Source organism: Schizosaccharomyces cryophilus (genome assembly GCF_000004155.1).
Source record: "Schizosaccharomyces cryophilus OY26 unplaced genomic scaffold supercont4.1, whole genome shotgun sequence".
Taxonomy (NCBI): Eukaryota; Fungi; Ascomycota; class Schizosaccharomycetes; order Schizosaccharomycetales; family Schizosaccharomycetaceae; genus Schizosaccharomyces; species Schizosaccharomyces cryophilus.
This window is the reverse complement of record NW_013185624.1, coordinates 2,215,845-2,230,100: the sequence shown is the minus strand read 5'-3', so window position 1 is coordinate 2,230,100 and position 14,256 is coordinate 2,215,845. Positions and strand designations below refer to the sequence as shown.

General features: G+C 38.6%; 7 protein-coding genes across 7 annotated transcripts; 4 read left to right on the top strand and 3 right to left on the bottom strand.

Annotated features, from left to right (window-relative positions):
• The first annotated feature begins 1 nt into the window (after position 1).
• On the top strand, positions 2–1,859 carry SPOG_03946 (vacuolar amino acid efflux transporter Atg22). Its single transcript, XM_013166210.1, has one exon. It carries the CDS (start codon positions 69–71, stop codon positions 1,647–1,649), a length of 1,581 nt encoding a protein of 526 aa, XP_013021664.1. The 5' UTR covers positions 2–68; the 3' UTR covers positions 1,650–1,859.
• A 156-nt stretch (positions 1,860–2,015) lies between these two features.
• Positions 2,016–5,262, top strand: SPOG_03945 (transcription factor TFIID complex subunit Taf111). Its single transcript, XM_013166209.1, has 4 exons — positions 2,016–2,162; positions 2,207–2,765; positions 2,806–2,954; positions 2,996–5,262. Exons 1-4 carry the CDS (start codon positions 2,100–2,102, stop codon positions 5,138–5,140), a joined length of 2,916 nt encoding a protein of 971 aa, XP_013021663.1. The 5' UTR covers positions 2,016–2,099; the 3' UTR covers positions 5,141–5,262.
• Positions 5,096–6,638, bottom strand: SPOG_03944 (RNA methyltransferase Tgs1). Its single transcript, XM_013166208.1, has 4 exons — positions 6,089–6,638; positions 5,832–5,947; positions 5,636–5,781; positions 5,096–5,584 (listed from the first exon to the last, which is right to left on the bottom strand). Exons 1-4 carry the CDS (start codon positions 6,256–6,258, stop codon positions 5,285–5,287), a joined length of 732 nt encoding a protein of 243 aa, XP_013021662.1. The 5' UTR covers positions 6,259–6,638; the 3' UTR covers positions 5,096–5,284.
• SPOG_03943 (WLM domain-containing protein) lies at positions 6,617–7,971 on the bottom strand. Its single transcript, XM_013166207.1, has one exon. The coding sequence runs from the start codon at positions 7,887–7,889 to the stop codon at positions 7,098–7,100; it is 792 nt and encodes a 263-aa protein (XP_013021661.1). The 5' UTR covers positions 7,890–7,971; the 3' UTR covers positions 6,617–7,097.
• Positions 7,972–8,658: 687 nt separating this feature from the next.
• SPOG_03941 (calcium permease) lies at positions 8,659–12,645 on the bottom strand. The gene has a single exon (XM_013166205.1). It carries the CDS (start codon positions 12,417–12,419, stop codon positions 9,756–9,758), a length of 2,664 nt encoding a protein of 887 aa, XP_013021659.1. The 5' UTR covers positions 12,420–12,645; the 3' UTR covers positions 8,659–9,755.
• On the top strand, positions 8,713–9,742 carry SPOG_03942 (short chain dehydrogenase). The gene has a single exon (XM_013166206.1). The coding sequence runs from the start codon at positions 8,800–8,802 to the stop codon at positions 9,574–9,576; it is 777 nt and encodes a 258-aa protein (XP_013021660.1). The 5' UTR covers positions 8,713–8,799; the 3' UTR covers positions 9,577–9,742.
• A 573-nt stretch (positions 12,646–13,218) lies between the features above and the next one.
• SPOG_03940 (40S ribosomal protein S8) lies at positions 13,219–14,120 on the top strand. The gene has a single exon (XM_013166204.1). It carries the CDS (start codon positions 13,402–13,404, stop codon positions 14,002–14,004), a length of 603 nt encoding a protein of 200 aa, XP_013021658.1. The 5' UTR covers positions 13,219–13,401; the 3' UTR covers positions 14,005–14,120.
• Positions 14,121–14,256: the final 136 nt, after the last annotated feature.

The following is a 14,256-nucleotide window of genomic DNA, read 5'->3' as shown; positions in this document are numbered from 1 at the left end:
AACAACACTCTTCTATAAATTTAATATCTGTTGTTGGCCATATTAAAGAGGAATTGCTTATCAGTCTAATGGATTCGTCTTTCTCTTCGTACAGAAAAAGCTTTAGCACTAATGTTTGGCATATTTTAAGTTGGATATTGTACGCTGGCGGAGCGGGACCCATTGCAACTGTGAATATGGGTGTATTTGTACCACTCGTGGTGATGAAAAATGCTCACAGTAATGGGTTTCTGAGAAGAGACCACGCGATTCCATGCTCTAGCTTTCCTGATGAACCATGCTCTGTACGCGTTCTTCACTCTATATGGATTGATGTAGGCTCTGTCTTATTTGCTGCTTTTGCATTTTCAACTCTCATTCAATTGTGTTTAATGACTGGCGTTGGTGTGGTTTGCGATTACGGTACCAACCGACGTTATGTCCTTCATTTATGTGTTCTTATTGGCTCAATCAGTTCTATTATTTTACCTTGGATTCCTTCCTCTTTATTTTCGTTGCAATTGGTTTCGTTTGTTGCAATTGATCTTTCTTTTATTATAGCACAGTCATGCTATGACTCCTTCTTGCCTATTCTACTACGGTACTATCCTATATCAAGTCCGTATACGTTAGAATCTGCGGTAGAGGATGAAACGGCAAGTATTGGAAACGGTTCCTCTTCCGGAGACAGCATAATGGACTCGGAGAACGAAGAACAGTACTTGAATGAGCAAAGCTTGATTTTGAACGAATCTGCTCCGTCTACGGACGTCGAAGAGGAAGACAAGTCCAGGGTCGCTGCTAGATTATCGAGTGTAGGATTTAGCTGCTTTTTTGGATCAGCAATCCTTTTTCAATTGTTTCTTGTACCACTCATGTACAAAGCAGCTCCTGACTCTTCTTTGATTCTTATCGCAATTACGGTCTGTGGTACTTGGTGGTTACTCTTGTCATACCCCATTTGCTTGTTCGTTAAACTGCCAAACGATAATTATACTGCTGATCCTATCTGGAAAATCCTGTTCAAGAGTACCAAAGAGTCTTATCACTCTTTACAACATGCTATGAGCATCCTACCCATTCGTTTATTTTTATTTTCGCGTTTATTTATTAATTGTGGGCTCCAAACCACTCTCACTTCCGCTATTATATTAGGAAAATCTAGATTAAATTTATCAAATTTTCAGGTTGCGTTACTCGGCATGGGAATCTCTTTGTTTGCTTTGCTAGGCACTATTGTTTTACCTTATCTCACTGAATACTTTCGTTTAACAAATCTACAAACCGTCATAATCATCGCAATGATTCTACCTTTAGCACCTTTGTATGGAATGTTAGGCTTTCTTCCCGGTTTTGATGGCGGTGTTCGGACTGCCTCAGACATCTTTAAGACTACAATTTTCGTAAGCTTTCTGTTAGGTGGCGCTCATAGTTTCTGTCGTTCTGTTTATTCACAATTAATTCCTCGCGGGAAAGAGACTAGATTCTTTGCATTATACGCTCTTATTTCTCAAGCGGGCGTTTTCTTTGGTCAAATTTCCTTAACGTTGATTTCCTCCTTAACTACAGAGCCTGGGGCCGTTTACGCTTTTATTATGGTTGTTATGATACTTCCCCTGCCCTTCTTGTGGCTTATGTATAAGCATACTAAATCTCCTCGTCTCGCTTAAGATGTCTATCACGATTCACCATCCTATTCAATCCATAAATCTTTTCGCATTTCCCTTGCATACTCTTTATGTTTATAATATTACTTCATTTTCGTTTCTCGATGTGGACGTCTTACTTTAATTTCCACGAACTAATAGACATATTTATTTGTTAGTTAATTATAAAAATTGTTCCTTATCTAATATTTAAAATAAAATATAAAATCGCCCTTATAAAACAAAAAGAAACCAAAGAAATTATATCCCATATACTATACATATAAGTATATAAAAGTATATTCAAGCTTGCCACTATACGTCTGTCACCTAGTAAAAGATTTCGTTACTTGTGGGGGTATGCTAACTACAGGCTTGATTATCCCTTCACCTACATCTTCTCGAGGCCCAAACGTTGTATTTTAGTGTATTCTTTCTATTAAAGGTGCTTTAAATTTAAAAATTAAAGTAAGTATGTCCTTTAATGGCTTAGAAGGTGAAATTGGGTCGAAAGATTCCATGATAGATTCTGAAAATGTAAGTAACTTCTCGTCTAACACAATATATGCTTACAAATATAGGATTTCTCATTAAAACAAAATGATTCTGGCATGGGGATGTTAGATTCATTTTTAGGAGATATGATTCCAATGGATTTAGATGAACAATCTAAAGATTTAGAGCCTGATTCTGTAGATATGAAGAATGAAAGTGGTCAAGATGGTTTTAGCTACGAAGATGGAATCGGGTTTGGTAAAACGCTTGACGAAGGCGATGATTTAGAAGATGATGTTTCAGATGACAATTTGCCTGAAGAAGAGCAAGCCGTCAACTATACGGGCAAAGATGAAGATGAAGATTTTAGGAGTTTACTAGCTAAGGAAATGGGCGAGGAAGCCGCAGGTCAAGTTCTAAGTGGCGTTGGTTTTTCAGTACCAGCAGGTCTGGTAGATATGAATGAAACGCCTTCCGCTCCAGTTGTCCCGAGCACAGCTGAAACACAGAATGAAGATCAGATTCGGGAAAATATTGTGAAAACTTATTTTCCTACTTTTAAACGTGGAGTACTATTAAATTTCTCGGAATTATTTCGCCCTAAACATGTCAAGTTAGCTCCGCCTAAAAAGAAAACCCCAAAAGGTATGTTTATCAGTAGCTTCAAAGAATACTAATATTTAAGTTTGTGTCCCAACGAGGCTAGCTCTTGAGATTGAGCCGGACTACTCGGCCATATTTAATTCTAAAAAACCCATTCCTGTAAAGCGTGATATCGTTCCTGCTTTATCGACACAATCCACTAAAAGACGAAAAACTGGTAGACTTACTCAGGTATGTTGTATATTCATATCGAAAGAGCTGCTAACAGAAAGAGAAACGATGGACTTGATTTGAACACCATTTTCACAACTAACGATTGGGAAAAAGGGATTATTTACGATGAAAAGGACTTAACGAAATTAGATCGCCCTTCCTTCTCCATAGACAAATCGTTAGTCGATTTCGATCTAAACATTGATGAGAATATTTTTGAAGGTGAAACGGGAGGTTCAAAAGTGGTTCTCAATTTGAATGACCCGAAGTTACTTTTGCAACCTCAAAAACGGGATGAACAACACCGCTCATATCACGACCTACATCTACGCAATTCATTTTCATGGAAATATAATTTATCTAATGATAGTGCTTACGAAATGCTTAAGCAAAATCACCAATCCAAAGTCCGAAATACTTTGTCTCAGCTTGCTATTGAGCATGCTGCTTTTGCTGAAAAACTAACTTTCCCTTACTATAAGACTAGACTCAGTAAAAGAGCTGTGCGAAGCTTTCATCGACCGAATATGTCGTTTAAACCAAATGCCGCTATTGTGTTTTCTCCTTTGAATATTCGAAAGAAAAGTAAGGACAAAAATAAGTCTGAAAGAGGGCTTATTCCCGAAACAAAAGATATGACTATGGGTGATACCACGCATGCCATTTTGGTAGAGTTTTCTGAAGAGCATCCTCCTGTTCTTTCTAATGTTGGAATGGCTAGTAGGATTGTAAATTACTATCGAAAAAAGAACGAACATGATGAATCACGACCCAAATTGGAAGTTGGTGAGAGTCATGTTTTGGATGTTCAGGATAGAAGTCCTTTCTGGAACTTTGGTTCCGTGGAGCCTGGAGAAATAACACCCACTTTATATAATAAGATGATTCGTGCTCCTTTATTTAAGCATGAACTCCCTTTTACAGACTTTATCCTGATTCGGAATTCAAGCAGTTATGGTTCCAAGTACTATCTGAAAAACATCAATCATATCTTTGTGAGTGGACAAACTTTCCCTGTCACTGATGTCCCTGGTCCTCATTCTCGAAAAGTAACTACTGCAAGCAAAAACCGTCTGAAAATGCTAGTATTTAGACTTATTAGGCGGTCACCAACTGGCGGTCTTTTTATTAGGCAGCTCTCACAACATTTTTCAGATCAGAATGAAATGCAAATTCGTCAAAGGCTTAAAGAGTTCATGGAATATAAAAAGAAGGGCGATGGACCTGGTTATTGGAAACTAAAGTCTAACGAAGTTGTTCCCGATGAGGCTGGTACTAGGTCTATGGTTTCTCCTGAAACTGTATGTTTGTTAGAAAGCATGCAAGTTGGTGTCCAACAATTAGAGGATGCTGGATATGGTAAAACAATTGAGGAGATAAACGATGACGATGAAGAAGAGCAACCAGCAGAGCAATTATTAGCACCATGGATTACAACTAGAAATTTCATTAATGCTACTCAAGGAAAAGCTATGCTTACGCTTTTCGGTGAAGGAGATCCAACTGGTATTGGTGAAGGTTATAGTTTCATCCGTACTAGTATGAAGGGTGGTTTTAGGCCCGCTGGTGAACCAGATGATAAACCTGAGCCGCAAACAAAGAATGCACATGCTTATAACGTCGCAAAACAACAGCAAGCCTACGAAGAAGAGATTAATCGGATTTGGAATGCCCAGAAGCGTGGCCTTGCTATTTCAAACATTGATGAATTGGCAAGGAAGTATAAAATCAAGAATAAATACGAAGATTACCTTGAAACCGAAGAACCTCCAAGAGAAGTTACTCCTTCCACAGATAAGGTTCTTCGCATCGTTCGAGTCTATCAAGATCGCAATGGAAATTGGGATCGTAAACAAGAGATTGTTCATGATCCCATTGTTATTCACGCGTATTTGAAAAAGCGGAGAGAAATCGACGAACAATCTACTGCTTTGGATGCGGTCGTTCCTACAGGAGATGAAGCCATCGATAAACGCAATCGTAAAAGATTGGAACAGGAGCTTGCAAAGAGTCAAAAGAATTGGGAGCGCAGAAGAGCTCGTCATGCTGCCAAGGAAGGTATTACTATCAATGGAGAAGGTAAAAAGCCGACTACTCGTAAATGCAGCAACTGTGGTCAAGTCGGTCATATGAAGACTAACAAGATATGTCCGCTGTTTGGACGACCCGAAGGTGGATTGGCTACTATGCTTGATAGAAATTGATGTCGAATTTTTTATACCATTTGCATATACGAAAAGGGTCCTATAATATTAAGAGATTAATCGCTATTTAGTTAATGAATGAATTTTTTTGGATGATACTGATCATGATCTATCGAAGGGCGTGACATGAAATTATTTTTAAGCTTAAGCTTGTTGGAGAGCTGTAGAAGTTAGCACATTTTTCATGTTGAAGTAGCAGCAGATAGCTTTAGAGTAGCCCTCATAAAGGAAGTTCGTAACGACAATACGATTTTTATCAGTACTATAGTGAGCGAGCTCATCAATGTCTGTATTTTTGGGTAGAAAAGCGGCAATGTAGGGAGTGATGCGAAAAGCGGCTTTATATAAAACATCAAATTTATAAGGAATTAAATCACTCAAAGAGTAAGTAGACTTCCCTGAGTAACTAGGGCCTCCCCATGGAGGGCTCATGAAGAGGACTGTCTATTATTAAGTTAGTGTGTTTGTATTTCGGAAAAAAAAAAAGAAACGTACTCTATATTGGGAAGCAAAGTCGATAGATCTTAGCACATCCAATACATCTCCTTGTATAAAAGTGACTCTGGATGATGGAACCTTGTAAACAGATAAATTATGCTTGGCCATAGCAATTTTTATTGGATCAAGTTCGATAGAAATGACTAAATATTTGGTTAGTAGAAATAGATGAAAGATATAGGATAATAATTACCTGGACAAAATTTGGCGAATTGAATTGTATTTCCTCCGCAACCAGAAAATGCATCAATGATTAATTCTGGTTGGTGGGACTCAAAAATGGATTGAGCAATATAATATGCAACTCGTCTAAACACTTATTAGTATATCCATTCCACGATGTAAGGAGGAGCTTGATCTTATTCATTGTAACCAAACGGCATTGTCACATTGTTGTCGAAATTATCAACCCATGACGAAGAAAACAAAGAAGCAATGTCTTTTACTTACTCTGGTGTAACACTATACCAGGATTGATAGTCCAGCCATATTCCTTCATCGAAGCGGGAAAACAAGTTGTACCGATTGTTCCAATACTTTTTTAATGCTTTTGGGATCGGCGGCCGAATAACGTGCTTTTCTACAGTGTCATGTTCTTCAAAACTTCCGATCTCGCTCATGTAACAACTTTTTTAGGTGGAGTGGAATCGAAAGGAAATGAATTTCAAAATTGGAAAAGGATATAGATACGAAAGAAGGACTATTTTTCATTTTTCATTTTTCATTATTATGGTAAAATAGAGCTATTTGCTTTCTAGTTTAAGTGTAGAGCTTACTGTTTAAAGACGACATTACCCTGAGTCACCTAAAAGAAACAAGTAATAGAGTACCATGATCATCAAGAAATACAAACGTCGAAGTAAAGAAAATTAACAGAAGAAGTATACCTATGATGGATCTCTGCAGTACTCTACCTCGGTTCTTATTGGGAAATTAACGATAGAAAAAGAATTGATTACTTTCCCTTACAAAAGGAAACCCCCCCCCAAAAAAAAAAAAATTCCTAATATACATAGTTCTGACCTTCTGATAAATCATCAAATGTAGATATACAAAATCTTCTGCTTTGTATTGCTACGTTTACTACCTAAGCTTAAGTAGACGGTCCTCTTTTGTGGTAGAGCATTGTGAGATTTACTCGTCTTCTTTTTTTTCTTCTCCTTTTTATAAGAAAATAAATTTTATAGTCAAAATATGGACTTTCAAGTCCATTGTTGTGGTAGACAACCCAAGTCATAAAGCGTATAGCCGTATACACGAAAATGACTTGTACCAGGGAACTGAAGGGTAATTCTAAGTGTCTAAGAAGAACAAGGGTATTAATATGCAATGCAAATTCAAAATCATTCAAGGAGCCAAGCACTGTACACGTAAAAATAAAAGTGAGCCATTGTTGGATAAGAAGAGAGACAGTGAGAAAAAGGGAACAGGAAAATAATTAAATATAGAAAGAAAAGGACTAGTCTATGACAATAAAGTTGTTCAACGTTTTTTGTTTTGCTGTAGGAGGTAATTCTGTAGAGCCTTGAGATTCTGAGCCAGTTCTTTTCACTGCAGCAAGAAGTCTTGCTTCTCTTCCTCGATTACTTTTTGCTTGAGGTTTCGACGTTGAGCGAAGCATATTCTTACGTTCATCCAAATCGGACCCGAGTTTTTGTCCTACCTTTGTAGACTTTTGTTTCCCTACACGTGATCCCGTTGCACGGCGTTTGTTCCGTTTTCTCTGAAGAGAGCCACCACACAATTCAATACCATAAGGAGCACTTGGCGTTAAAGTCACTCCTTGGTAAGCAACACTGCGAAGTCCTCCAACTACCTCGGCCAGAGGAAATGAATCCCATGTCATATACTTTCCTGGGCCTTTATAACTCTTTGCATAAAGTTCTGTTAATTCTTGACGCAAACGAGCGAGATGATTATAAAAAACTTTATCATGAGGGCCACGCCAAATGTGGCATAGTTCATGCAAAAACACATCCATGACAAACTCAAAAGGAAGCCATCTTCCACGGGCATCTCGCAAAACTAATTCCACGCATTCGCCTTTGTTCCAATTTCTACCCCAAAATTGTGAATTATAAGTCACTTCGTCCAAAGATGTTACACCGAATCCGTTGTTCTTCATAATTGGAAACACCATAGCAGCAATTCGGTTCAAGTAATCTTTCGCAAATCGTTCCTGTTCATCTTTGATTGCTGTTATGAAGACTACATACTCATTAGGATGCTCGTCGTCGTTCAATCGAAGCATACAGCTCAATCAAGTAAGTCTACTAGGAGCGTATACAAAGAAAATGAATATTTAAAGCCAAAAGAAGGAATTCCAAAGGAGCAATGCTTTGCTAAATCCAAGTTTAATTTGGTGGAAGTTTTTACTTTTTTTGCGCTGGACTTTGTTGGCTATTTAATGTGCTGCAATGCCACATCGCAATAAAGTAAACAAACTAAGTGGAAGGAAAACACAGAAAAATTGGTTTATTTCTATGGACAAAGAGAGGAACTTGCGAACCCGAAAGAAATAGGTTAATGTAGAATTTTCAAATTGAAAAAATCAATTAATGTGCGCAAAAGTCGGTGAAAGCAAGAAACACAGTTGTCGTCCATTAGCGAATGAACCCTTGATCCTCTTTTCCAAAGCATGTATAACAAAAGTAAGAGCCAATAAACAGAGAAAATATGTGTATTTATTTCATGCATATAGTCCATACTCATCTTTGTACATTTGCCTGAAATTAGGTATGGAAGCAAGAACAAAGATTGAGGAAATACAGTTCGAAACAACACAAAAGAAAGCATTTCTCAAAAAAGAAATACGATAAGTAAAGGAAACAATATTTAAGAGGAAATCGATTTCATTGATTTATAATTCCCATTTCAATTATAATCTCCGTTTTCACTGTACAGAACCCTCAAGGTGGTTCTGTCGCTTGTTTAAGCTCTCAAAACCTCACTTCAAAGGAAAACGGTTTGAAAAAAATTTGATCCTTTCTATTTGCTCTAATCTCAATTGTTAAGAAACTTCTCAATTCACTTTTATTTATCTTTTTATCTAATGCAATCTAATACAATAATTCTATGATATCATATTAATACTCGATTTAGGTCGTTCTCTGTAACTTCTCTTCTACCAGTTACTTTTTCTCTCTAAAAGGTCAATAAATATGAGCCGCTTGGATAATAAGACTATTCTTATCACTGGTGCTTCTTCTGGTATTGGTAAGAGCACAGCCTATGAATTCGCAAAGGTTGCCAAGGTCAGGTTGATTTTAGGTGCTCGTCGTCTTCCTGCTATTGAGGAAATTGCTAAGGATTTAACTTCGAAATATGGTGTTTCTGTTCTTCCTGTGAAATTGGATGTATCCGATTTGGAATCGATTCCTAAAGTCGTCGAAAACTTACCCCAAGAATTCGCCGATATTGATGTCTTGGTGAACAATGCCGGTTTTGCCGTCGGTGTTGACAGGGTTCAAGATCTAAAAATGGATGACGCCGTTCGTATGGTAACTACCAACGTTCTTGGTTTGATGGCTATGACTCGTGCTGTTCTACCCCTCTACTACAAGAAGGGTAAGGGTGACATCGTTAACGTCGGCAGTATCGCCGGTAGAGAGTCGTATCCTGGAGGTTCTGTCTATTGCTCGACAAAATCTGCTGTTGCTCAATTCACTTCTGCATTGCGCAAGGAAACCATTGATACCGGTGTCCGTGTTATGGAAGTCGATCCTGGTCAAGTCGAAACTGAGTTCAGTATGGTCCGCTATTCTGGTGACCATGAAAAAGCCGGCAATGTTTATAAAGGTTATGAGCCCTTGATCCCAGAAGACATTGCCGAGGTCATTGTGTTTGCTGTTTCCCGCCGTCCTAACGTAGTCATCGCAGACACCTTGATATTCCCTAACCAGCAAGCTGGCGCCTATCATCTTTACAAACAAACTTAGATTTGCTCAACTCTTTTTTTTTTATTATATTTGCTTATTCTATCTATCTTTAGTAAACGACCTCCTTATTTTGACCTTAATAATAACATAATTTCACAAGTATATATTTTCGATAAATAATAATTTATAGAAGTTAGAAATAAAAACAAACAAAGTCCTCACATCAGCCGGAATAGCTTTTAAACATTAAAGAACACGAATCCAAACATTGACACTAGATATGCAAGGACCAAAATAGATCCTTTAAAATATGTACTCTTTCCTTCAGAATGAACATAGGTCAGTAAAAACACACATATCATAATACAAATCATGTCCCAACTGGGGAATATAAGCGTAAACAGATGCTCAAAAGACAAAGTTGCCCCCGAGCGATAATATTCAAAGGCACTGTACGCCATAAGGCAAGGTATTTGCAGTAGACACACTTGTAAAGCATAAGCAGAACCAATTTCCATTGATAAAGCTATATTATCATTAAGTGCAAATGAGATGGCATTCATAAATTCTGTAGTATTGGGGACAAGAGCAAACAAAATTAAACCGAGAAGTTTTTCACTGATTGAGTATCTCTCCATTACAGTATCAACATTTCGGACTAAAATTTCAGCAATTAACGCATATGCAAAGGTTGCTGATAAAAGAATAACAGCACTTTTGAGACGAGACCAATTTGGCGCGTCTTCTCCATGTCCTTTTGGCTCTTTCGTACTCTGTTCTGGATAACTCTGAGGTTCGGGACTATATGGTTTTTGTTGATTTCTTTCGAAATTCTGACTGGAAGAAGTGTCAGAAGAAGCATATTCGGAGGAACAATCAAGTGGTTCTCGAGAGGTTGAGTTAGCGTCATTATCTTCATGATCATTACGATTATCATCAATAATAGGGTCATCCAGGTTATTAAGAATCATCGAAACATCGTTAACATTCAAGTTCTCCCAGATATGAGCGGCATGCGTTCTTAGTGTAAACCACAAGCCAATGGCATACGCCAAGACGAGTAAAACAGCACAAAAATAAGTGAATGGGCAAACTCTTTCTTGGTAGAAAGAGTCATTAAGTAGTACGAATCGTTTTGTGCATGTTTGACATTCGGGACCACAGCTGGTACATTCTAACCTAAAGGAACCGTAAATTTGAAATAGCATGGTTGGTGCAAAAACTCCAAGAACAGCGAACAGAAGCATTGTGGTAGTGGCGCCAGCAGACTTTATATTAAAGAACTGAAACTTCTTTCTTACCGCACCAGCACACATGGACAAACCCGGCATCAACAATAGACCTGCCAATATGCTACCAATGATACTTCCTTCAACAAGTTGAGCATTGCCTTGTCGTAAAGCTACTGAATAGAGGAAGACTTCAATGACCGAACCAAAAAATGCATTGATAAATGCTCCCATACCCATGCTACTTTGAGCTGAGATGGATGCCACTGCCATTCCAATAAAATAAGCCAATGGAATAATACTGATCAAAGACGCGGTGAATATGACCATAGGAGACGAGAACCAATAACCTTTTGGTCCAAAAAAGCCAATAATAATTGTTGGGAAAATTAATGCAAGCATATCAAAATAAATAATGTATATCCCGTCCACTGTATATTTATAGTATTTCGAGCTGGCAGCTTGTTTAACGCAAAGGAGCACCACCTCCAGCGACTCATGCGAGATTGGTAGAGCAATGTTATTTCTGAAGGAGATAGCTAGGGGACAAGTACGCAAATGTTTCCATAAGGTCCATAAAGTGCGTGCGCAAGGGATAAAGAAAATACTAAACATACAAATTGCAGAAACAAGAAGAAGAGAAGGTGTAATAAGTAAGTAAAAGAAAATATAATAAACAACCATTGATATGCTGAACGGTCCTTTAGACGCCTCGCAATCCAGAGTCCTGTTCATGGGATTTTCGCAGAAAGAAAACGTAAGAAAATGCAAGCGCAAATCATCTGCTTGTTGGGAACTACTTCTTCTTCTACTTCTTCTATGAGTAGAAGAATTAGCGATTTTAGGACGCACTCTATGACGGACATGCTGGCCAAAGGGATATAAAAGGTACCACATTAGACCTCGACAGAGACGCATGTACAAACCAGCGTAAGGAAGATTATAATAAGAAAGGAGACTGAAGAAAAGGAAACAGAGGAACATGACAGAAAATAAAGGAATACCAAAACAGATAAACCAAATCCAATTCGATACAGATTTACTAGGACGCTTTAGCGGCTCATCGTGAATGTCAATTTCAGCATCACGATTCACTGAGCGAAGCTTTTTGTATAAGGCAGGTTTCCAAAGACGGATACCGAAAGCCCTTGTTTCATTGATAGCAGTTTGACGGGCTTTTAAATTTAATGACTCTTCTGACTTGATAGAAGAGGCAGTTTGACGTCCTTTTGAAGAGTTCGTTGGGCCTGCTCTTTGATCCGGTGAATGGGGTGACTGAGCCGACTGATAGAATTCTCCATCCTGTCTCGGGTTAGTCATGTGGTACATACTTAGACTTGTGTACGGTCGATACTGATAAGCATTGTTATGATCTACCGATGAAGAAGATGGTCCTACTGGATCTGTTCTCGACGACATCTTTCTCTGGACTCGACTTTCTTCATTGGTAGCTCCTTGCGAATGGTTTGCAAGCGACGCGTCCGCGTCAAAAGAATCAGGCTCATGCACTTCAGGCATCACAAAATCGCCTATACCGTGGCTAGCGACGGACCCGTTTGGCACATCACGAGGAGAATTGTAATCTATGGTGGAATCAGGCTGCATTGCATATTGAGTAATCGTTTCGGCAGAATCCCCCGATTGAGAACGATTACGGTCGTGATTATTCGACATGTATAAAATAGTTTTTGTCCCGCTTGAAGATGGAGTTATTTTAAATTGAGCACGGCTATGAAAGAAGTAAAGGGTAGATCAGCAGGAACAGTTACCACAGACTTCAATGAGCACAGAAAGAAAGTCACTGAAATGTATGTTCTTCAACAATTCTATAATTTATGAGAAAAATTATGTCGGAAGGTTAAGAAATTGAAGGTTAGCGGTTCACTTATGAATGAATAAAAGGGATAAATATTCAATTAATGACCCTGCGGTTAGTTTCAAGCGGGGATCTTCCCGGGAATTTAAGTGTGCTTAAGCGAACCAATGGATAAAGAAATAGATATCGCTTTGTTTATATATAAACCAGAGCATAAAAGTACGGATTCTTTGTTTTTTCGTAAATAAAAACAGTTTGCCGATGCGTATATAGGTAATAGTCCTTGACTTTCACGTAGAAATCAGTCACGTAAACTCTACAATAACCAAGGTTTCTGGCGGAATCTCCAGTATGCTTCTTGGATGTCAGCCTTGGATTTCTCTTTCTTGATTCTACCCTTTTATAGTAACATACATGAAATTAGTACTGTCCGAAGAATACACGCCAAATCGCCTTGAACAATTGCAGCGATGCTTTACAAATATATTCTATAGTTTGTTTCCCTTATGAATTGAATATAAAACAGTTTTATAAACAAAGAATTCAACTTTTTCTACCATATCCTGCATCATCGTTACACTACGGTAAAACACGACAGCTTCATCAAACATAAGTTTGATCAAGTGTTCATTTTAGCATACTTTAAATAAACCAATCAAACAAAAAAAAAGGTATTTCAGATTCCAGCATTCATTTACAACTTGTATTTCCTGGCATGATATGGTGTACCAAAGACTCTTTGCTACCCCAAAAGAGCAGTCACACCCCCAACACAAACGATGACTAGGAAAACCTTCCTCCACTGCAACCACAGCAAATCTCAATCCAAAAAAAAACAGGATGGGTATTACCAGAGATTCCCGCCACAAGCGCTCCGCTTCGGGTGCCAAGCGTGCTCAATACCGCAAGAAGAGAAAATTCGAGTTGGGTCGTCAAGCTTCTAACACTCGTATTGGAACTAAGCGTATTCACGAAGTTCGCGTACGTGGTGGTAACAAGAAGTTCCGTGGTCTTCGTTTAGAATCTGGTAACTTCTCCTGGGGCTCTGAGGGTGTTGCTAAGAAGACCCGTGTCATCCAAGTTGCCTACCACCCTTCCAACAACGAGTTAGTCCGTACCAACACTTTGACCAAATCTGCTGTTGTCCAAGTTGATGCTGCTCCTTTCCGTGTCTGGTATGAAACCCACTACGGTATTCTAATGGGCTCTAAGGGTAAGAAGGCCACTCCTACCCCTACTCCCAAGTCCAAGCACGTCCAACGTAAGCAAACTGCCCGTGTCGGTAACGCTAAGGTCGACCCTGCCATGGAGTCTCAATTTGCTGCTGGCCGTTTGTACGCTTGTATTTCTTCTCGCCCTGGCCAATCTGGTCGCTGTGATGGTTATATCCTTGAGGGTGATGAGTTGCACTTCTATCTTCGTCGTATGGCCCCCAAGAAGTAAGAAGTATGCAAGCATCTTTATATTTTTGTTTTAGCTTCAGAAGGGAGGAATAAATGGATTCCGAATTTTTTTTTAACTTGGAAATGAAACTGTAAAATTCTGCTGGATACTCAACATAATAATATCTTGAGAAAGGAACAAATATAAGTAATGAGGATTCGTATGCAAAGAATAGACTTGTCGTAACTGTCGTCGGTCGTCTCCTTCGTGAGTTGAAAAGTTGTAGTGCCTTGCTTTTCTAAAGTCAGTCAT